This window comes from Aquarana catesbeiana, linkage group LG04 (assembly GCF_042186555.1).
Source record: "Aquarana catesbeiana isolate 2022-GZ linkage group LG04, ASM4218655v1, whole genome shotgun sequence".
NCBI lineage: Eukaryota > Metazoa > Chordata > Amphibia > Anura > Ranidae > Aquarana > Aquarana catesbeiana.
In genome coordinates, this window is record NC_133327.1 from 346,193,983 (window position 1) to 346,219,046 (window position 25,064).

At 41.6% G+C, this 25,064-nt stretch overlaps 1 protein-coding gene across 2 annotated transcripts in view; it reads right to left on the reverse strand.

Annotated features, from left to right (window-relative positions):
* MMS22L (MMS22 like, DNA repair protein) overlaps positions 1–25,064 on the reverse strand; it is a 153,043-nt gene that overhangs the window by 60,439 nt on the left and 67,540 nt on the right. For both annotated transcript variants that reach the window (XM_073626972.1, XM_073626971.1), the window contains exons 11-13: positions 22,398–22,517; positions 20,313–20,539; positions 18,479–18,988 (exon numbers count right to left, since the gene is read on the reverse strand). In XM_073626972.1, the coding sequence (XP_073483073.1) occupies positions 18,479–18,988; positions 20,313–20,539; positions 22,398–22,517 (857 nt within the window). The remainder of the gene's footprint in view (positions 1–18,478; positions 18,989–20,312; positions 20,540–22,397; positions 22,518–25,064) is intronic.

The following is a 25,064-nucleotide window of genomic DNA, read 5'->3' on the forward strand; positions in this document are numbered from 1 at the left end:
GGAGGTCTAGGGCTAGAATTATTGCTCTCGCTCTTCTGATCGCGGCAATACCTCACATGTGTGGTTTGAACACTGTTTTCATATGCGGGCACTGCTCACGTATGCGTTTGCTCCTGCACGCGAGCTCAGCGGAACGTGGAGCGTTTAAAAATGTTTTTTTTCTCATTTATTTTACCTTTTATTTTTACACGGTTCTTTAAAAAAATAAATAAATAAACGGTGCCACTTTTAGTCCTATTACAAGAGATGTAAACATCCCTTGTAATAGAAAGAAAGCATGACAGGACCTCTTAAATATAAGATCTAAAATGCATATAAATAAATAAAATAAATGTTGCTTTAAGAGCTATGGGCAGAAGAGACGTTTTGACGTCGCTTCTGCCCTGCAATGGTATGGAGGACAGGTGAGGGCCATCTTCCCCTCACTCATCTCCATACCAAGCCAGGGAGAGGACCCAATCGCCTCCGCTGCTACCGACGGCTCCGGTAAACGGCATGAGGGGCTTTCTCCCTCGGCAGATAAAAGTGATCTTGCAGCAAATCCGCTGCAGAGATCACTTTTATCTGAAACTGGACTGCTCACTGAAGAAGAGGATACCGGGGTTATGTTAGCTAGCTGCTGCCATAACAACGACATCTCTCTTCAAAGTGCCGACGTATGCTGGTGTGAGCTGGTCCGGAAGTGGTTAACCTCTTAGCGCTGACCATACGCACAGCTTTCTTTCAGTCTACTATGGGTAAACACGGAAGCAACATCACTTCTGGTTTACTCGGCTGCCAATGGTGGCAATTTTTTTTTTTAAAATGACAGTATTCAGAATCACCTTTTTGGCGATCTGAATACTTTGAAGTGCAAAGGAGGGATTTGGGGTCTTTTAGGCTCCCGATCCCTCCATAAAGAGTACCTGTCACCACCTATTACTGTCACAAGGGATGTTTACATTCCTTGTGAAAGCAATAAAAGTGATCAACTTTTTTTTTTTTTTTTTTTACAGGAGACAATGTAAAAAAAAAATTTTTAAAGTGCCCCCATCCCCGCGAGCTCACGCAGCAAAGAAAACGCATAAATAAGTTGCGCCCGCATATGTAAACATTGTTCAAATCACACATGTGAGGTATTGCCACGATCATCAGAGCGAGAGCAATAATTAGCTAGCACCAGACCTCCTCTAACTTTAACTTGGTAACCGCAAAATCTTTTTTTAAAGTGTCGCCTGTGGAGATTTTTAGATTTCATAGTTTGTCGCCATTCCATGAGTGTGCGCAATTTCAAACCATGACATGTTAGGTATCCATTTACTCGGCATAACATCATCAAAAAAAAAATTGGGCTAACTTTACGGTTTAGTTTTTTTTTTTTAATTCACGAAAGTGTCTTTTTCCCTCAAAAAATGCGTTTGAAAGACCACTGCGCAAATACCGTGACATAAAATATTGCAACGATCACCATTTCATTCTCTAGGGTCTAGGCTAAAAAGTGCTCTCTCTCTATATATAAAAAAAAAAAATACGGATTTTAAAGTTGCACGCAACAAATGTCAGAAATAGGCTTAGGCATGAAAGGGTTTAAATATCAACCAGTGCTGTTTTCTTGCATTCAGTTTTTTAAATGTATTTGCCATTGTTGACAAGGGGGAACTTTTTTTTAAATTTATTGTACTACCGTATTTTATTTTCAGCATTCCTGAGAAGTTAGTTTCCTGCTTACCAACAAATACTTTTATAATCCACAAGCCATTTGGGAGAATATACTACGGATAAAAAGTAGTAGAGTTTTTTTGATAACTCAGAAGACTATCCAGATTTTAAAAGACTAATACAGAGCCTTAAATGACCTTCCATACTCTCAACATCAATGACTAGTTCTTTTTTGGTCCTGTATGCACTGGCATCCTGTCTTACCTAAACAATCTAGCTCTACAGCTCCCACAGGGGTCCCATGATCTGACCTTCTTATCTCAGGGGATATTCAAACAGAAACTCCAAAGCTAGCACCTTAAAAACCTTTAGCACAGAACAGCTGTCTCTTTATCAACCACTGATACCACACCGCTGTATAAAAACCGCAGGTTGCAAATGTAAAACTCTGGAGCACCATTTATAAATTGCCTTGCGTTCGCAGCATGGTCAAGCGCTAGGCATGCACAGCATACCTGTAATTAGACTGTAATTGGAGAGTGCAGATTACAGGCGAAATGAAAAGAGCACGTGATTCTCTACCTTGTGATTGATGTGAACCAACCACAGCCAGGGAGACACAAAAGAGTTAGGGCAAGGTCTCACTAAATTGTGCTAAAATGTATGTACATTTCCATCCATTTTAGTTGCGTTTTAACGTACGCCGACATCTGTTGACATACACTTTGATGTCTGTTGACATGAATGTGAAGTGTTATGGTGTGAATAGGACATACTGAAAATGACTTTTTCAGATGTCCTTCCGTTGATCTGTGCTTTACAGCTGCACTAAAGTGCAGATCAACGCATTGGTGTGAATTGGCCCTTAAACATACAAGGACGATGTCTTATCTCCCTGAGATCTTTCTCCCTCTGAGGCAGCGGGGCTGAGACTGAGCACTGTAAAGCTTCTTTCAGCCTTCCTCTGAGCCAAGAAATACAGAACTTCTGCTGTGAGTGCTTTTATGCCTTTTGTTTGATGTTAATTTTAATAAACTGCATTACCTATGATCTGCTTCTGTTTCTGTCTGATTTTACTTTACATGATGTGCCCAAGGACCTATGATCAGAGATACTAAAAAAGGAAGGATGAACGCGCTTTAGTTAAAGCAGAACTCCGGTATCGGCAAAAAATCCCCTACTAGTACACCACCCTACACAAAACACTAAACAGTTATTACATTTGTGAAATTCCTTACCATTGAAGAGAAAAGTTTAATTGACCTCCCTGTAATTCAAAAAAAAATGCAGCATGTGATCTGCCAAGGAGAAGCTGTTAGAACAGCGATTACATTATATCCACTCCTCTCTCTTTACACCATAATCAAACTACATTTCCCATCATGCTTTGGGAATTGGAGAAAATGTGGGAGGGTACACTAGGTCTGTACATGTTAAATGTGAACAAGCCCACTTCAACATAAAATCACACCTCCTCAATCTGCAGCCAGCCATGCTACTCAGTATCACACAGCAGGATAGTAGGTAGGTTAAAGCCTTATAAATGCAAAACATGTTTGTGCTCTCCCCTCCAGCCACAACATCAGATAAACATATTGCCCTTGCTTTATACAAGTATATATTATACACACTGTACTCTGCTGTAATTCAGCGTTATAATTATTCCTCCTCTTGCTGTAGCTTTGAGATCTTTCGAACAGCAATCAGTGCTTGTATGGTATAGGTGAGCCAATCCCTAGCCACTACACAGAAAGAATGAGCCGGGACATGCTGCTTTACATCAGCATGTGGCACGCACAAGTAAATGTCGGCACGAGAGAACAAAAAAAGTGTAGCGCTAACATACAAATTGAAAATACAATGGTGGAACCCTCTAATGTATGGAAATCTCAATAAGCTTCAATATTACCACAATATCGGTCTCTGTGATATGTAACGTAACATATAATACACCTCAAACTTAAATAAGACAAAAAAATGACTGCAAACTTTGCAGGGATGGTGGAAACCCCTCCTACAGATATGGGAGAGGAGGACGAGGGAGGGAGGGAGAGGAGGATCAGACTGGCAAAAATATAAATAAAATTATAGACAAAGATAGAGATAGATATATATATATATCTATCTTATCAGGCTTCGTGCCTAATGAAGAGCATGGTATGCTCGTAACTGTACAGTAGCGGCAATATCAATTTGTACTATTTTTATGCCTTGAAGAGCATTTGACACTAATATTTATTTTTGCATTGGAGAACGTGTCATATATATATATATATATATATATATATATATATATATATATATATATATATATATATATAAAATTTATATTATATATTTTTTATTTATTTATTTTCACTCATACATGGAGACATTCCAAGAGAAAAATAACAGACTGCAAAATGTCAATATCATCAAGGATGTATGCTGGCAGCCTGCTGAGGCCCTGCTTAAGTTTACACTTTGAAAACCTTTAGTGTAGTATGTTGCAGTGCTGCCTCTGGCCTCAATTAACCCTGATTGCTAGAGATTAAACGAGTCTTCTGGCAATGAGAAGAGCTTCCACTTGCGTGTTAAGGTATTGCGCTGAGTTTCCAAACATACACTTTATTCAGAATATGGAACATTACTATTATAAAATTGGTCATAGGAAAGAGGTTTTTCAACTGTATACCTTTCAAAAGTCTCTCTCTGCCTGATGTATCTGGTACTTGTATGATAGATTTATATTTGCATATATTATAACAGAGACACACACACACACACACACACACACACACACACACAGAGAGAGACACAAACACACACACAAAAGAGAGAGAGAAAGATTTTTTGGGGCTTTTCTGCACAGCCACACCAAATACTGTCTTGAGTGGTTGTCCTCCAGCGCTGTAAAATTTGAGAGAAAAATTGTGCCCCACACCCACTGCCTTCGGCCCTCACCGCTATTCAGAGAACTCCTATTATCCTACAGTGTATCACACTCTATGATTGGTCAGCTTAGAAGATGCAGCTGGCCATACATGCATAGAAAATGGTTTGAAAAAAAAAAAAAAAAAAAAACGATTCGGATTTCTAAAGATCTGTTAAATGTGCATGTGATAATGCCATCTTTTTTTTTTTAAATTATCATCAACAAACAGTAAATTTATCGACTGATTACATTTTAAAACATGCATACGCTATAGATTTCTTCAAACCATTTTTGAACTGTTCCACTACTAATGCTTAGAAAGACGATTGTTTAGGCTCAAAAAGTTCAACATAACCATTCGTTTTTTTTGCCAAAAGACTTTGCATTTCGGTAATCAAAATTAGCCCACTAATGTTTCGAAAGTCAAACAATTTTCTATCCATGTATGGCCAGCTTTGTTACTGGAGAGGTTCTCTATTCAATGTCCATGAACCAACTTTGACAGATACTTGATCAATACCCTGGCACTATTATCATACAGGATTTATATAGCGCCAATAGTTTGCGTAGCGCTAAACAAAATGAAGGCAGACATTACAGTTACATAACAATTTGGTACAAGAGAAATCAGAGGGCCCTGCTCATTAGAGCTTACAATCTAAAAAGGAGGGTCAATTGATACAAAAGGTAATAGTTGTGGGGGATGAGCTGATGGAGGAAGTAAAACAGTGTTATGCCCCGTACACACGGTCGGATTTTCCGATGGAAAATGTGTGATAGGACCTTGTTGTCGGAAATTCCGACCGTGTGTAGGCTCCATCACACATTTTCCATCGGATTTTCCGACACACAAAGTTTGAGAGCAGGCTATAAAATTTTCCGACAACAAAATCCGTTGTCGGAAATTCCGATCGTGTGTGCACAAATCCGACGGACAAAGTGTCACGCATGCTCAGAATAAATAAAGAGATGAAAGCTATTGGCTACTGCCCCGTTTATAGTATTGACGTACGTGTTTTACGTCACCGTGTTCAGAACGATCGGATTTTCCGACAACTTTGTGTGACCGTGTGTATGCAAGACAAGTTTGAGCCAACATCCGTCGGAAAAAATCCTAGGATTTTGTTGTCGGAATGTCCGAACAAAGTCCGACCGTGTGTACGGGGCATTAGTTAGAAGCAGGATAGGCTTCTTTAAAGAGAAGGGTTTTCAGGGATTGTCTAAAAGATGGATAGATTAGAGGACAGTCGGACAGATTGGGGTAGGGAGTTGCAAAGGATGTGAGAAGCTTTGGAGAAATCCTGTAGGCGAGCATGGGAGGAGGTGACAAGAGAACTAGAGAGCAGGAGGCCTTGGGAGGACCAAAGAGAGCGGCTTGGTTGGTATTTTGAGATTAGATTAGTAATGTAGCTGGGGGCAAAGTTATGGATGGCTTTGTAAATTTTTGTTAGTACTTTGAATTTTATTCATTGGGTGAGTGGAAGCCAGTGCAGGGATTGGCAGAGAGGGGTGGAGGACACTAAACGGTTGAGTCCTGCAGCAGCATTCATTAAGGACTGAAGGGGGGATAGTCTATGTAAGGGTAGTCCAATGAGGAGAGAGTTGCAGTAGTCGAGGCGAGAGATAACCAGGGAGTGAATTAGAAGCTTGGTGGTGACATTAGTTAAAAAGGGGCATATTCTAGAGATGCTGCGGAGGCTAAGGCGGCATGATTTGGACAGGGATTGGATGTGGGTCTGAAAGGACAATTCAGAGTCTAAGGTTACCCCTAGCACCCTGGCATGTGGGGACAGACTGATAGATGTGCCATTGATCTTGACAGAGAAGTCAGGGGAAGGAGCACATGGGGGAGGAAATATTATGAGGTCGGTTTTAGATAGATTCAGTTTGAGGAAGTGGTGATGAGTATTATGCAGATACATTTTAGTTCTGGAAGACCTAAAAACTATCTGTATCTGGATGACTGAGCAGCATTTTATCCCTGTGGGAACACAAGCATGTTATCCTTAGAGGTCATATTATGAAGGTGAGCAGGTTAGCATGGCGAAGATGATTAGGCTGCACTTCACAGCGTGTTATTTAACCAGTTGACACCCGCACTATAGCCGAATGACGGCTACAGCGCGGACTTGAAATCCCGAGATGCCGTCATATGACAGCCTCCCCTGTGCATGCGCCCTACAGGGCGTGCGTGGAGCGCGCTGTGATCACGAGTCACTGAGACTCCGGTGATCACCGATCCAAGTAAGGGACCGGTCCCGGCCCCTTACCATGTGACAGCTAATGACAGCTGATCACATGATCGAAACAAAAGCTCTGTGATCGTTTTTTTTTTTTTCTCCTTGCACTGAAAAAAAAAGTCAATCGCCGGCTCATCAGCAAGGGACATCGGTCCCAAAGAGGAAAAGGCAATAATGCCTCATATGTGCCACCAGTACCCCCTGCCAGTGCCACCTATCAATGCCCACCAGTGGTGCCAATCAGTGCCACCTAGCAGTGGTGCCTATCAGTGTAACAGATCAGTGCCCATCATTGCCACCCATCAGTGCCCATCACTGCCACCTATTGGTGCCCATCAGTGCCGCCTCATCAGCGTACATCAATGAAGGAGAAAAATTACCTTTTTTAAAATTTTATAACAAAATATTAAAAATTTTTTTTTTTTTTTTTTTTTTTTTTTAAATTCGGCCTTTTTACATTATTTTAACAAAAAAATAAAAACCGCAAAGGTGATCAAATACCACCAAAAGAAAGCTCTATTTGTGGGAAAAAAATGATAAAAATTTCATTTGGGTGCAGTGTTGCATGACTGCGCAATTGTCATTCAAAGTGCGTCAGCGCTGAAAGCTGAAAATTGATCTGGATAGGAGGGGGGTTTAAGTGCCCAGTAAGCAAGTGGCTAAAATGTTTTCATACAGTGCTACTTTTTTAGTAATATTTACAGTTTTTTCACAATCTTTCCATCACTGGATTATTGAAAGCTTTTTCTGTGAATGGAGTTTAGTCAGGGTAGCACTACACTACATATTTTGTTATTGGTAAACGTAGAAATAAACGTTTGCCTAAAATGTTTGTATAGTCATCAGCTAGACATTACAAAAAACAAAAGGCAGCTGCTGCTAAACACGCTACTAAGGCCCCTTTCACACAGACCGACCTATTGAGTCCGCCTGTCAGTTTTTGGACCATCCATCCAGCTCTCTATGGAGCAGCAGGCATCCAATCCCATCTTGTCCGCTAAAAACAGACAGAAGGAGATCTGTTCCCCATCCATTCAGCAGATTACAGTCAGATGGAAATGGACAGGCAGTCAGTTTCCATCAAACTGCTCCATAGAGAACAGCGGGCTGCGTACGTATCTGTTGTGTATAGGGGTGCAGACACGGACCGGTCATCCACCTGCTTAGCAGATAGACACCCTGCTGAGCAGGCGGATTCGCTTGACGAAGTCTGTCCTGTCTGGAAGGGGCCTAAAAAAACAAAAGAATGAGGGGAAAAAAAAGAAAAAAAAAAAAAAAAACAAACACACACACACAGTTTTCCTGCATCCAGAGAAAACAGAAAAGTTGTTTTATTAGAGTGTTACTAAACCCAGGGCCCTGAATTCACTACATCTGATCTCCCACTGTACATGGAAATGCAATTATTTTACTAAATTTGAAACTGCTAAATACCTTTTCTCATCAGCAGTATATAGCAGTCTTGTGACTTCTATCAATGCCTGGCCAAGCACTGGGTAAACCTTGTATAAGGAGTTTTCATTCTCCTCTGACTGTCCTATGAGGCTGCATGACCCCCTCACCCTCTGTCTGGACAGTGCCGATTGGCTCTGTGCTGATTACATACAACTTCCAAAAAAATAAACTCTCTAGCAATACAAACCAAACTAAACATGTGCAGAGTGCCTTCTAGGGCTCTGTTCGATCAGCAGATGGATCGGGGACAGTAAAGGGGGAGGATCAGAGAAGACAGGATCAAACAGCCTTTTTACATAATGCAGAGGATTAACCCCTTAGGTTCCACAGCGAGTATAAGAATGCTTTACTGCATACAGAGACTGATTTTACCATTTTGGGTTTAGTGACACTTTAGGGTTAAAAAAAAAAAAAAAAAAAAGCAGAGGACAAAGTTCTATTAGTGCTTTTACAGTTTAAAATTTGATAGACGCCATTGTTTCTGGTTAGGGTTTAGGGCCAAGTCAGTACACAAATGCAGACATACGAAAGTCATGATTACTACTCTTATTTTACTAAAATCCGTTAACCAAAATTACACTTGTTATTAAAAAGATGAAATAAATATAGCAGAGTGCAATGTTACAGGGCTAATTGCTTTCATCGCACAGCGGTACGTTATTAAGAAGGACTTAAAACATCGTGAAGCACCTCTCTATCAAATAACCCAGCCAGAAGCAGACAAGAGACTGTGTCAACGGCTGCTCTGCACTGCCGAGTAGTTAGCAGCCAGCTTTAGACTACTGTCATTATAAAAGCAAGATGACACTGTTCTCTAATCCAGCCAAAGCTGATAAGTACCATCAACCTGTCACTTCCTACACTTCAAAATTCTTCCATCTCGGCTTCAAAGAGTTTTTACATTTCGATTTCTTTTGCTGGCAGCTTCTCATTCTCCCACGGTGCTCTAATGCAGCATTTGCACACCAGGGTGACTCCCCACCTGAATAGCAGGTCATCCCCTGCTCACTGAGCTCATCTGTGGCCCATGTGCTAGGCAATTTAGATCCAATCAGCCCTTATTTAGCTCAAGAGTAATGAGCAGCATAGTGACACAGAGTTAAGCCTGACCCTCAGGACACTGCTCATCAAGCAGTAAAACTGTGACAAAATCATTCATCTTCTACCCGCTGGCAAGAAATAATGCTCACATTCTCTGTATTACTTTTCAAGATACAAAAAAAAAAAAAAAAATGCTCCTGAATTTTCATGATGTGAGACATTAATTTGCAGAGAGCTGAATTCCCTTAAACCCCCTACTGCTATGTGCTCACCAGGGGAAATAGGCCTTAGGAGACAGAAATGGAATAAAGAAAATTGCTCCAGCTTTCCTTTCATTTTAAATAAGCCTTGTATCTGACACACTGAAAACACAGGGAAATACCAAAGAAATTAGAATCTTGTCATTTTAGAAGAGGAATATCATAGGTTAAACTTAAGGGTAAAGAAAAACCTGCATGAACATGAATAGTACAACAAATAAATTAAAATACGTATACAGAACACATGTAAATGGTTGCTTTAACAGAAATACAGAATAATGTTATTTATGTGTGAAATGCATTCACTAAATTATATGTGATGTTTTTTTCACCTTGAAACATTCATCTCCGAAAAAAATTACATTAGTCAGTCGTCACTGCAGCTAAAATACTTGTGAAGGAAATATGTCAGTACATTGAAGCCTATGGACATATTGTGAGAAAAAAAACAAGACAATGGCATCAAAGTTGTAGACGTTACCCTATAACCTCCCAAACATCTATCCTCCCATTTGTTTTCACTCTTGGGGATGCCTCCTTTTCTGGTTGTACATGCCTTTCAAATTTTCACTAAGCAGCTGCTGAGCAAAATGTGTATATTCTATAAAGCAGGCCACATTCAGTGATGTGTGTCAACAATCTTGTTCTACTTCAACCATAACTCATCTTACATATTGCAACACTTATTTGTCTGCAAATCTTTGCACATAACCAACATTACAGAGTTTTTACCTCAGTCTTTAGCTCACATGTACAAAGTCCAATCCAATCCAATCACCCAGTACATTAGATTACTTAACTTATAGCATTGTACAAATTAAAGTGACATTAAGCCCCCGTACACATCAGCGCGATTTGACATGTCAGCCTAATGCCAGCAATGTCCCAATCGGTGCGATGCCGACTGAGTCACCGCACCAATTTCCAAAAGTAGTTCCTGCACTACTTTTGGCGACTTCGGGGGCAATTTCAATAGACATCTGTGCATAAACTTGCACAGATGTCTTTCAAATTGTCCTCTAACTTGCACTGAAATGCAGGTTTGAAATAGTGCATAGTATGATTTCAAACCTATCTTCAGTGTGAACGAGGGCTAAAGGTTCAATTTAAAAAAAACAAAAAACAAACATACCTATATACTTACCTGCCCTGTGCAGTGGTTATGCACAAAGCAGCCCCGATCCCCTATTTTCTGGGTCCCCCACTGGAACTCCTGGGCTCCTCCTCTTTAGTCAAAGCCCCTAAAAGCAAGCTGCTTGCTCTGGGGGCACTGGTGCATGCTCGCCCCCGTGCCCTGCTCCATAGTTGTATAGTGGGTGAGGTTAAAAAAAAAAAAAAAAGACACAAGTCTATCAAGTCCAACCTATGTGTGTGATTATGTCAGTATTACTTTGTATATCCCTGTATGTTGTGGTCGTTTAGGTGATTATCTAATAATTTTTTGAAACTATTGTTGCTCTCCACTGAGACCACCGCCTGAAGGGAATTCCACATCCTTGCCGCTCTTAAAGCAAAGAGCCCTCTACGTAGTTTAAGGTAAAATCTCTTTTCTTCTAATTTTAATGAGTGGCCACGTGTCTTATTAAACTCCCTTCCACGAAAAAGTTTTATCCCTATTGTGGGGTCACCAGTATAATATTTGTAAATAGAAATCATATCCCCTCTCAAGCATCTCTTCTCCAGAGAGAATAAGTTCAGTGCTTGCAACCTTTCTTCATAACTAAGATCCTCCAGACCCTTTATTAGCTTTGTTGCCCTTCTTTGTACTCGCTTCATTTCAAGTACATCCTTCCTGAGGACTTGTGCCCAGAACTGGATAGCATACTCCAGGTGAGGCCGGACCAGAGTCTTGCAGAGTGGGAGAATTCTCGCTTTATCTCTTGAGTTAATCTCCTTTTTAATGCATGCCTATATTCTGTTTGCTTTGTTAGCAGCAGCTTGGCATTGCATGCCATTGCTGAGCCTATCATCTACTAGGACCCCCAGGTCCTCTTCCATCCTAGATTCCCCCAGAGGTTCACCCCCTAGTGAGTAGATTGCATTCATATTTTTGCCACCCAAATGCATTATTTTACATTTTTCTACATTAAACCTCATTTGCCATGTAGTTGCCCACCCCATTAATTTGTTACAGAGTTTAGTTTACCCCATCCTCCAGGTTGTTTATGAACAAATTAAACAGGACTGGTCCCAGCATAGAACCCTGGGGGACCCCACTACCCACCCCTGACCATTCCAAGTACTCCCCATTTATCACCACCCTCTGAACTTGCCCTTGTAGCCAGTTTTCAATCCATGTACTCACCCTATGGTCCATGCAAACAGACTTTACTTTGTACAGTAAACGTTTATGGGGAACTGTGTCAAATGCTTTTGTAAAATCCAGATACCCCACATCTACGGGCCTTCCTTTATCTAGATGGCAGCTCACCTCCTCATAGAAGGTTAATAGAATGGTTTGGCAAGAATGATTCTTCATCAATCCATGCTGATTACTGCTAATGATACCGTTTTCATTACTAAAATCTTGTATAAAGTCCCTTATTATCCCCTCCATACTATTGATGTTGGGCTTACTGGTCTGTAATTCCCAGGGATGTATTTTGGCCCTTTTTAAAATATTGGTGCTACATTGGCTTTTCTCCAATCAGCTGGTACCATTCCAGTTAGTAGACAGACTGTCAGTAAAAATTAGGAACAATGGTCTGGCAATTACTTGACAGAGTTCCCCAAGTACCCTTGGGTGCAAGCAATCTGGTCCCGGTGATTTATTATTGTTAAGTCTCCCAAGTCTATTTCTAATTCTGGCCTCTGTTAGCCATGAGGATGCTTCATGTGATGTGTCATGAGGACAAACAGTTTTGTCCTCATGAAGTTACTGAAGCCCCTCTCGATTCCCTCGTGAAGACTGAGGAGAAGAATAAAAATTCAATACCTTCGCCATCTCCCCATTCTTTGTAACCAGATGTCCTTCCTCATTCTTTATGGGGCCAATATGGTCTTGCCCTCCTTTTTACTGTTTATATACTTAAAGAATTTCTTGGGATTCTTTTTGCTCCCCTCCGCTTTGCGTCTTTCGTGTTCCATCTTAGCTGCCCTAATTGCACCCTTACATATCTTGTTGCATTCTTTGTAAAGCCTGAATGCGGATGATACCTCAGCCTTGCATTTTTTGAAGGCCTTCTCCTTTGCTTTTATATGCATTTTTACATTGGAGTTAAGCCATTCAGCCTTTTGTTTGCTCTTTTAAATTTCCCAATAGGATGCACTGGCTAATGCCCTTATTTAATATGCTCTTAAAGCAAACCCATCTCTCCTCCGTGTTCTTTGTTTATAAGATTTTATCCCAATTTATTCTTCTAGTAAGGTTCATAGTTTAGGGAAGTTGGCCGTTTTGAAATTCAGTGCTTTTGTGTTTCCTATTTGTGTGATTTATACTGAAGCCAATTCATCTGTGATCGCAGTTTCCAAAATTGGCCCATATTTCCACATCCGTGATCAGGTCTGTATTGTTGGTAATCAGTAGATCCAGTAACGCCTTGTTTTTAGTTGGTGCGTCTACCATCTGACCCATGAAATTGTCCTGCAAGACAAATTCGTCACTGGCAAGCCTTAGACGAATGCGTGGATCCCTCCACCCAGTCTGTCTGCAAAATTAAAATCCTCCATTATGATAACACTTCCCATCCTTGCTGATAATCCAAATTGTGATAGAAGGGCCGCCCCCCCCCCTCCTCCCTCAGGTTAGGCGGCCTATAGCATACTTCCAGTATTATTTTCCCCTTAGCTTCATCCCTTTGGAGTTCTACCCATAAGGATTCCACCTCCTCCCTAGCTCCCCTATTGATGTCATCTCCCACATTCACTTGTGCATTATTCTTGATATATATAGGCATACCCCACCCCCTTTTTTACCCTCTCTATCCCTGCGAATGGTTGCCAGCCAATCATGAAAACTGTTGAACCAGGTCTCTGAAATTTCCACAAAAACAAAATCCTCCTCGTTGTGTCCATAAGACTCAGACCGGCCCCCACTCTCTCCTCGTTGGCTCACAGGCTAAAGCTGACAGTAGCAGGAGCAAATGGCTCCCACTATGGTCTTAGCCAATGAGGAATGAGAGACCTGTGAGAAGCTCAGCTCTCGTGCACATCATTGGATTGAGAGCGAGCTCAGGTGAGTATTAGGGGGGCTGCTGCACACTGAAATTTTTTTTTACTTCATGCATAGAATGCATGAAGGTAAAAAAAAAACTTGAGCCGTTAAAATAGTTTTACATCAGAAAACTGACAATTAAGGCTTGTTCATGGCATAACGAATAAAGCAACATGCATACCATGGTATTGTATGGATTATGTCTTCAACAATCATGGTAACATTTGTATGTGTCTTGCAGTCTCATCTGCACTCCAACATTTGGCCTGTGTGTACATCAGCATGTCCGGCCAGCTTCTATTGTGGCTTGGGGGGGGTTTAGTCCCATTGTTAGAACACAATAGCTCAGTGGAGAGATCGCTGTACTACCATTGCATAGTTAGTACAGTGGCTCCTCCTGAGCTCCTTGGTCTTTTTTCGTTCAGCCTGCTGGGTTGAACAAAAAAAATCTTAAAGTGTGTACCAGGCTTAAAGAAGAAGTCCAGCCTGAGCTTTTTAGGCTGGGCTTCTCCTATGGGTCACAGGAGTGCAATTCGTATTTTACTCCTGTGACCTGTTTTCAGCGGTGAGCGGTCTGAAGTCTGCTCTCCGCTGACGTCACTGCAATCAGACGAGGCAGCACGTCATCTCGACTTTCCTAGTCTGGATAAGCAAGCTGCCTTGACTCATGGCAGTCTCAGCGAGCCGCCCCTCCACAGCTCAGCACTCCAATTATGGTGGAGGATCAGAGCAGGAGCGATGCTGACTGACAGGCAGCATCTCTCTGCTCGGGGAGGAGTGAGAACTGAGCCATAGGTGGTGTTCGGTGGCTCAGTTCTCAGTGCAGAGATGCCGGGGGACAACTGCAGCATCGGTCTGATGCTGCATCCACCTAGGCAAGTAGGGAAAAAAAAAAAAAAAAAAAACTCTTTTAAGGCATTGTGCCTCAATGCTCAAAATCTGTAATAGCTAGTTCACACCACAATATCCTAGTTAAGTGCTTGTTTCTATTAGTCTGTAATGTGTTCTACTGCCTTTTTTACTTGTCATTACTTTAAAAAACTTTTTTAGGCGTGTCCTAGCATTTGTGTGTGTTCCAATGTAAAAAATACCTGCTACTGAACGCAGTGGTATGAACTGGGGTGAGAACAAGCCTTAATAGAGACCCTATGAGTATACACACGCACACATTTTTTCGGGCTCTGCACATCTCTTAAAAAGAAATCTGGGAGTCTTCACATGTTTAACTTCTGGGTAATTACAATTCGAGCAGTTATTAAAAAGACTTCAATTTGTAAGACTGAATTTGTGGCATTTTAGATGGAAAAAGCTGTGACGCCAATAACTTCTATCAAACTAGCTGAAAAGGAAGCAGGACAGGACATCTAGAAAACAGAAAGGCTGTATATTCAATCCAAGAGCATGCTATCCAGTCAGTTTCCTATTATAGTCTGATTTTGCCACCTCATACTGCAAAGCTGTAGTCAATTTTACAGATTAGTAAAATCTTCTTAGCGTATCTAATGCTGGCCATACACTATACAGAAAATCGGCCGAACCCATTTTCGAAAAACGAACGTTCGACCGTGACCGCAAACGATCGTGCCATCATATAATGTCCGATAATCTGTTCAGATAATAATAATAAATAATTTTGTGTTCGTTTTTTTACATATACCTAGTGCAGGCAGTTCGGACGGGAAACACATTAACCTTGCAATTTATCGTACGTTCGGCAGAAATTTTCCAAACATGCCGTTCGTTTTTTTTCCACAAAAACGTCAAACGATTATCGATTTGTACCCACTAACTTGCCGAAAAACGAACGAAGTGTCCATACGAACGATTTTTCGGCCGATTTTTCGTATAGTGTATGGCCAGCATAACAGTCTTGCTGCAGATTTACTAACCCCTAGAAAGCATTATTTGCAGCATCCAGGAGTTACAGGAATGTCTTGCTGAAGCAAATGTTGCAATATTACCTGCAAGTCTCAGTTTTTGATATTGATATGCTAACCTGCAGAAGATGCGACTTCTCTGCTCTCAATGACTGTCAGGCCCTGTTCACACCTGTTAAACAGTTTGAGAGTTTAGCAAGCGTATTGAGCATTTTAGAAGCGTATTACAAGCATTTTACATGTGTATTCAAACTTCAGATGTTTATTTTAGCTAATGGAAAGCAGAAGGGTGGAGGAGATTAGGGGCGAGGAGAGCTGTCGTTTTGCAACAAAACGCTTGTAAAACGTTCATATTGAGCTCATATTGGCCCACGTGGTCAGGGTCTAGGAAACCATGGCTGAAGCCCGGATCGGATGAATCAAGGCTCCAGAGTCACAGACAGAAAGAATGCCATGCTCTGCATCTCCCTGTCAAAGGTGTTCCACAGGGTGGGGTTTCCTTCAAAAGGAAGAATGTTAACCTTGCTCAGGCAGGAAATGGGGCCCAAGGAAAGTGGCCCGCGCTGAACGCATCCTCAATGCACAGCAAAATTAGGATCATACGGTGTGTGTGTGTGTGTGGAGGGGGGGGGCGCGCGGTTGGGGGTGGGGTGGAAACTGGATGACTTCTCCCAAGAAGGTCCCTGGTGCGCCTACGGCAAAAAAAAAAAAGAGGCAGTATTGGTACTTTAGCAAGGATAACTCGCCATGCAGCCCATGTCACCAGGAAATTGTTCGGTCAAGCGCCGAGCGGTATATTGTGTGGTCTCGGGTTCACCTGAAAGATCCATGCCCTAATTCACATCGACCATAAGAAGGTGTGACCCTCCCGCTTGTGGGTGATAAGCAGCAGGGGAGAGGTCTTCCTTTGGCTAGCAATGGTTAACACTGGGGTATCCCACCATCCTGCTGCACTGCACATAGTGAGATGCGGCCATTGTTTCGGCTGTGGTAGCTCTGGGTGACTGTCACACCTGTGGGGGTGGGGCCAACATGCCTGAACCACTCCTTGCCACTACTACCAGCCGTTCTCTACACCGGCACTGTGATCAGAGATAGGGAGGTCACAGCCAGCTCTTCAGGGACCTCTCCCCTGCTACAAATCATGCCCACTGCAAGCATAAGAGCACACAGAAAATACATAGCCACCCCTCCCCCCCCAGTCAAAGAACCCTGCAAAAAAGATGAGCAAGATGAGAAAAGGGTAACAATGTTGTGGGGTGGGGGGGTAAAAGGGAGCAGAGTTACCTGGAGCAAGAGAATACCAATATGTAAACTGATGCATGCGGGTCCCCCCACAGGAGGAGAATACTCACAGTACCAACCTGGGACTTGTAGCACTCCATCCGACCAAGCATATCCGGGGACAGGAGATGAACACTTCCGATCCTATGATGATCGGGGTGATGTCGGCCTATAATGCGCCACCGCAATGGAGGGACCAGGTCCAACCATCTTGCGTGTCCGCTGAGGGGTCAAGCCCCTGCAGGCGTTGGAGATATCGCAGCCAATCTCCTTATAGTAAGGATGGCATGACCTTGAAAGCAGTGCTGGGGGGGGGGGGGGGGGGCGGACTGCCTGGATCTAGGATACATGGCCTTATGCCCAGCAGCTAATTGTAGATAAAAAAAAAAAAAATTCATAGACTGGAACACCAAAAACTCTAAAGAAAAAAAAAAAAACAAATTAGCAAAAATTTGAGCTAAAAAGTTCCATGTCCTAACTCCTAAGATGCTGGGCAACAACTGAGCCCTGTATTGTAGACGAGGGGTTTGGCCACTACAAGAGGTCTGCTCCGAGGGGTGTTTTTAGTTTAAGTTGCACCTAGTGTCCTGCTCCTGAAGGTGGCGGCATCAAACCCATCCGTGAAGTAAAGCTGTATCCTTCAATGAACAATAGAAAAACAGGAGTTTTAATGTAATGATCTTGCCTAGCTAGTAATCAGGTAGCTCTCAGTACACAGCTTGCACAACCTACTCAGTGAATCCTCAAAGACAGGGTCACACCAAAACTTCAGTGATTAACTAATTAACCATAATAAAAAAAAAAAAAAAATCCTAGGAAAATCCCTTAATCAAAAAGTAGGCATCCCAGCACACTCATGGAAAGGGTATATTGCAATACTGGTGGTATTTATTTTTTTAAACAAATTTTACTGGAAGATTAAACCACAAATAAAGCACTAAAAAAAAAAAAAACTTAGGAGTTTTTTTTCAGACAAAGCAAAACAAAGAAGAAAAGCACCCTAGTTTTTAAAAGAACTACTTTTCCCAACTATAATCTATGCTTGCAGAATGGTCATCTTATAGGTCCTAATGTGAACGGTAGGCATTTAGGCTTTTGGATTGCACGATTTCCTATAGTTCTGAAATGAAATGCTTTTTTGGCTTAGTGGTCTTAGAATTCAACATTACTTTAAATATGTGGGTATAAATTTAAAATTAGAAGAAGTATAGCGGGCTAAGTTTTCACTGTATGACCCTTTGTCTACTGAATTTAACCATTGTTCTGAGTGGAAAGAAGTACTAGGTGGTTGCCAGAGTTCACAAGCTGTTGGGAGGATAGGAACATTGCTTAAAAGTCAGTTCTCTGTAAGATAAACGCTGTTTAATGTCCCATCCATGGATTACATTGTTCATATTCATTGAAACATTAGGCAGACTCTCTAGGACTTCAGGCTGCAAACTATAGCTTGGTCATAGAGCAAAGTAGTAGCAAAAGTTTCCTGTTTTACAGTGAACACCAAGTTAATTATGACCACAACATTTGGTACTAGGATGATGAAGGGATACAAATTAAACTCGTAGAAAGAATACTGCATCATGGTCTAAAAAAAAAAAAAAAAAAAAAAAGCTGCGTACCTGAGTCTGGAAACGGCCGTCTGTAGAAAATGAAGGACTGCACTCAGTTCTGAATCTCGACATGCTGGAAGTAACATGCCAAAACCATCACTCAGTAGTTTTTCTTCAGAGAGAAGCAATAAGCTGCTTGTTTCGAAAACTTCTTGGACACCATCTACATAAGTAGAGAGCAGTGACCAGTGTGTATGCTTCTGACCGTAGTCTCCCTTAGACACCAAGAACTCCTTTGCAGTTTCACGGAAACTATTGGAGAGTTTTTCTGCTAGAACAGTAATATCCATATTTTTTTCCACATAAATAAGTATAAAAGCAAAGTGTCCTCTCCACACAAGGGTTTTCTGAGAAGAACTGAGCATCCTAGGTATTAGAAAATTTAAAAGATCCAAGACCCTGCTAGTTACATCTTCAGTTTCTGCCAAGGTGGCCAGTAAGAGAAACAGGGTGAAGAAGTTCTGCAAACCAACCTCTTGGAGCTCCTGCATCTTCTTTTGGTGAAATTTGGAATAGATTCTGTAAAGGGAAATTTAATTATAATTAGAATAATTAAGGACCATCACCTTAGAGCACTAGCAAATAACTTGGCTCAAAAAGTGAGGTAGGGTTACGGGGGGGGGGATGCCAGGGAGTGTGTCCTATCACCTGAGGGCACCAGTATATAAACCAGGGTCTATGAATACTCAGCCTGTGTCCTGTATTGCACAATTAATATATTTTATTACCATTCATAAAATTAGATAATCGAACAAAAGTTTAATATAAGGATGACCTAAATGCAAGAATATGTTAAATACAAACAGTGCAGTCGACAAATTCTGACAAGATATATATTGGAATCAACTTTATATATGCGAATGGAGGGGGTCTGCCCAGATAAGGCTGCAGCTTCCATATGGACCAATGCTGTAAGATGCATTTATTCTCTGTGGCGTGTCAAGAAACAAACCCTTCACTAAGCACCGTCATGTACTAAGCTATTCAGTTTACAGCGGACCCTGCACTATAAGGCAAGGTCCACTTATTACATCGAGTCCTCTCCCACAACCCTTTATAAATCACTGTGTAAACAAAAACCAGTGGGGAAAAATTTAGAACACACCTGACATCAGAGTCCTTTTGCTGAGATCCTGGGAATACCAAGCATTCCAAATAGTGCAAGAAGATGCTTCCAGCACAGCACAGTGCAGAAGTCTCTTTGTGGGATTGAAGGACCAGGACAACAACGTTAGCTAGGTCCTTCGGGCAAAATCTAGGAGTAAGGCAATTATCTAACTTATTTTTCCCCTATGTTTTTTTTTTTTTTTTTTTCAAAGCCTAATGCAGTGAGTTGTAAAGGAGAAACCTTGGCTTTTTTGCGCAAGGTCCACTTTAATGCAAAGCTTGCCCAATATGCTTATATCAGGAGCAATAAACATTCAACTGTGGGAAGAGGGCATTCAAGCTAAATATCACTCTATACAGAAGTGGATTTGTCAGGAAAACAAAAAAAAAAACCCCAACAAGCTACAAACTGTATCTAAAAGCACGTACTGTATGTATTATACATTATTTTATAAAAATCAGCTAATTAACTGGTTTATGCCAAGGACAAATGCATTGTTTTCACAAGAGTTCAAAATCCTACAAATGTATTAATCCAATATAAATACTAGCATATTGAAATACAAATTTAAGATGAAAGAATTGCAAATAAATTAATAAGCATCTCTAAGCTGTCTTTAGCTATAAAAGATAGCAAAACAATTCAGTGGTCTAGCAAACTTTACAAGGCACATTAGCAGAATCTTAGAGTGTGGTAGTAAACCGGGCACTTGAAATAGGTTTAGAACATACAAACCTTCCCTTAATTTGCTTCCATGGATGTATCCCACTGCTTTGTTTAGCTTTTTTCATCAGGCATGCTATGATCCGTAGGAAAATGAGGTAGCTGTTATCAGACTTGTAGAGGTCAGGACTGTGTTCATCAGCACAACAGCTTTTCACTATTTCCAGCATTGAAAAGGGGGTTTTACTGACACTCGCCAGAGATTTTAATCCAAGCCAGGAGATATTAAAAAGACTGTTCTAAAGCAGGAAAAAAATTAACAATGCGTGTTAAATTTGCTGTGAGCGGATGAAAAGCTCTTTCCACATTTAGATTTAAAAAAAAAAGACCATTTTTTTCTTATGGGCCCATTTATAACTGTGCATTGTGGCAACACACGCTAAAATACCACATGGCAATGCACCTGCTGTATGCGTGGTATCTTTGATCGTGATGGGCACCCAAACACATAGTACATTAGAGCTAATGCACAATGCAACACACCACAATGCATATACCAAGCATTGTAGCGGTGCATTTAAGAAAAAGTAATGTACATTATTTCATCCGGTTGCAAAACATTTAGAATGATTGGGATGCCTTAACAAAATCTACATTAAACAAGTCTAAGTCACCACAACTGAGTGTTTAAATGTGCATGGGCCTTCAATAATAATTAATTAGTGGGTTCCTGCTTTAAGCTGTTTATGTCCCTCAGCAATGGAATATTCTGCTGAACAGTTTGGTTTAGCAGGCTCAACATATACAGTTGCAAGTATTTGCTTTTGCTTCTGTAGTAGGATTATTAGGCATTTTTCATTACTGTGTTTAAAGAAATAACATGGAAAAAAGGTGCATTTTTTTTGGCCTAGACGTACACTACTTGCCGACCACACTATAGCCGAATGACGGCTACAGCGCGGTCGTCCACTTCTGAGAAGCAGACAAGACGGCCTCCCGGGTTCTCGCCCACCGCTTGGCGCGGGCTCTGCGCTCTGTGTTCCAAGTGTCCTCCAGACACTACCAAACACAGATTGAGGTAAAGAGCCAAATCAGCGGCTCTTTATCACATGATCAGCTGTGTCCAATCACTGTCAACAAAATCCAGTTACTGGCTCTCTTCACCGCTCCTTCTCATGCTGTCAGCGTGTGGAGGAGAGGAGAAAAGAGCTGATAATCAGGTTCTGCCAATATGTGCCCATCACTGCTGCCAATCAGTGCCCACCAGTGTCTCATCAATGCCACCCATCAATTCCGCCTACCAGGGTCCATCAGTGCTGGCTATCAGTGCAGCCTCATCAGCGCACATTAGTGGAGAAAAAAAAATCACCCGCAAAATTGTTTAACAAAACGTTTGTCTTTTTTCAAAATTTTCGTTTTTTTATTCGTTTGCTTAGCAAAAAAAAAGTGGTGACTACCACCAAAAGAAAGCTCTATTTGTGTGAAAAAAAATAATTTCATATGGGTACAGTGTTGCATGACTGCGCAATTGTCATTCAAAGTGTGACAGCGCTGAAAACTGGCCTGGTCAGGAAGGGGGTGAAGGTGGCAAGTGGTTAAAGAGGTATTCTGCCCCCACCCCTTTCCCCACACACAATTTTTTTTTTAAAGTCAGCAGCTACAAATACTCTAGCTACTAACTTTTAATATTAGGACACGTACCTGTCCAGGGTTCCTGCGATGTCCGTACCCCAGCCGATTTTCAGATCAGCTGTCTGGTGCTGCCACCACCATTCCTGGTAAGGGAAACCGGCAGTGAAGCCTTTTAGCCTCACAGCCCTTTCCCCATTACGCATGCGTGAAGTGCGCTGCGCTAATTGGCCCAGAGGAGGATTAAGAAAACCAAACTTCCGAGGGATGGCGCCGCTGCGCCATCTCCGGAAGTGGGGAAAGGTACCTGTCAAAAACACCGCCCTCCCCCTTGAAAAGGTGCCAAATGTGGCACCGGAATAGTGAGGGGAGAGACATTTGACAATTGTTTTTTTTAACTAAGCAGACAAAAGTTTCATATGCTAATAAGTCCGTCTAACGTGTTAACACAAAAAAGATGAAAAGGTAGGAGGTTCAAAGTTTCTCACCTTGTTATTTTTGCTGTACAATGCACTATTAATTACTCACCAAGTTTTTACTGTAATAGTCCCATAGAATAGTAGCTACAGTAAGGTTTGCTTCCCAAAGGTGACATAAAGACAAGCAGCATTGCAGATACATTCGAAGCTGGTCCTCTAGGATTCCAGTCTAAAGAAAATATAAAAGCAGAAATATCTATTTGAACTGTTTAACATACAATCTAAAAGAAGCAATGCGCATGCAGACACACACACTCAAATTATTTTCTTGGAGTCCATTGAAGGACACAGGAAGTCAACAACTGTTGAGGTATACCGCTGGCTGCACGTCAGCCCAGGATAACCCCTCCTGCTGCCAGCATGCTTCAGTTTTAGAGCAAAGGAGTACCAGTACCATGGTCACAGAGGGTTGGAGCCTGTGTTCACCTAATGAAATTATTTTAGTACAAAAATCCTAATGTTCTCTCTTGTTGGACACCGGAAGTCATATACATTGGGAGGAACTGGGTGGTGGGCAACAGCAAACAATGAGTACGAGAGCTGGGGACTGAGTGCAGCTCAAGAGTTACCTAAAGGACCAAAACCCAAAGCTGGCACCAGATGAGGCTGAACCCCTAACCAGGAAAAAGGATAAAACCAGATGGCATAAGCACAGATCATGATAACTCCTGACAAGTTCTCCATTAACTGAGATAAAACCAGCCCGAAATTTGTGTCAGGGAGGTTGCTAGAAATAGATTAGCAGAGAGCTTGCCATGTCACAGAACAGCTCTGAGAGTCTCTGCCTATGAGGAGAGGGGGTGTGTGCCTTTCCTCCAATTAGCTGTTTTGCCTGTATGCCCAGACTTCACGCTCAGTGCTGAACAGGAAGAGAAAAATCGCTATCATGATGTGAACATAACAAGAATATATAAAGCTGAAGACAGAAGAAATACATGTAAAATTTATGTAGAGAGATTTGTATCATCTCTGTGTATCATCTGAAGCTGTTCACTTCACTTGGTATATGTGAGGGTTTACATCCACTTTAAGCAGTACAGTGTTCAGAAGCTGTGTATTTCAGCTTGTCACAGATTTTCGCAAGCTGTAGGACTAGTGTGCGCAAGGCTTTAATGCTAAAGCAGGGGTGAACACTCTGACTTCCAGTGTTATCCTTCGTGATAATGTCATGGGTAGGACCAAACAGACGTGGTTCCTTGAACATCACACAAAACAGCAAGAGCTAGGTTTTAAAAAGGGATTCTAGCTGCTGGAAAAGATGAGAATGTCCTCTACTGGCCTAGTGACGAATGCGTGTACCTGGCAGATCCACAGTGGGTAACTATCACAAGTTAAATTATTTTACAAATAAGAACTAAATTTAGCTGCACCCTCTACTGTACGTGTTCTTGGAAACTTTAATACATTTTCAAGTAAAAAAAAAAAAAAAAAAAAAAAAAAAAAGGCCCATAAGTAATTCTTTTCTTGCCCTTCAGCTAGAGTCCTGAATTCAGGGATGATAATCGGAGCCATTCCCCATAGCAAGGACACCAGGCAGGGCCATCCCCTCTCTCCGTTAATTCTTGCAATGGTGCAAAAAACCCTAGTGGAGGCAATCACCCCTCAATTTCAGGCATGCAGGTAGGTAGGTACCGTTATCCACAAAATTGGTCTATATGTGGACAACATTATTGTAGTTATGACCAACCCTAGCCGGTCTCTACCAGCTCTTCGTGACTTGTTGCAGATGTTGGCCAAAATCTCCCTCTACAAGATCAACTGGTCTAAATCTTGTATGCTCGACACATGCCTAAACCATACTACAAAGCAAATTATGTCACGCTTGTCCCCCCGGCTTCCTCCCTCTTATCTAGGGATTCAGCTCACAGTTCCCTCCTACAATACTCTTCGCATTAACATGGAAAAGCTCCTCGGAAAACCTAAAGATCGCTGCTCCACTATGGGTTTGGTTAAAACATCCTGGGCGGGGAAGATAGCTCTCTCAAAAAATGTACCTCATGGCACATATTCTCTACCTTTTCCACACCTTAGCAACTACCTTTTTGGCCTCTCACATAACCATAATCCAGCAAACTCTCAACGCTTTTATCTGGAACAAACACCACAGAGTGAAACAGTCTATTATGCGTACAGCAATAAAATATGCTGGAATCGGTGTACTAGATATAAAATACATACTACAAGGCCATATTACTGGCCCAAATTGCCCACTGGTGGACATCTGACTTGCACCCTGCATGGGTTTGGAGTTTCCATCTCACAACAAACCAATGGCATCCCAAAACACACTGTCATCTCTGCCTATCTCAGCATTAGGCCTCCTCAGCAAAGACCTGTCCATCGATAATTGGGAGAAACTCTGAATGGTCTCTATAGGTGACCTTTTTGAAAATCAATGCCTGTGGTCTTTCCAAGCTCTATATACAAAACATAAGGTCCTCAATCCGGACTTTTACAAGTACCCCGAATTAGACATTCTCAAAAAAAAAAAAAAAAAAAAAAAAAACTACCCTGGTCACTCATTTCTCTTCCTCCAGATAGAATTCATTTCTACGCGCATCCACAGTCCTCTACTAAAGGAATCTCACACCTCTACCACTTACTAAACGGCACAGCTCCACAACAGAAGCTACAGTCAATGGCAAAATGGAAATCTACCCTTCATTTCTCAGCCGACCCGGACCAATAAAACTCTGCATCTCACACCACCCTAAGA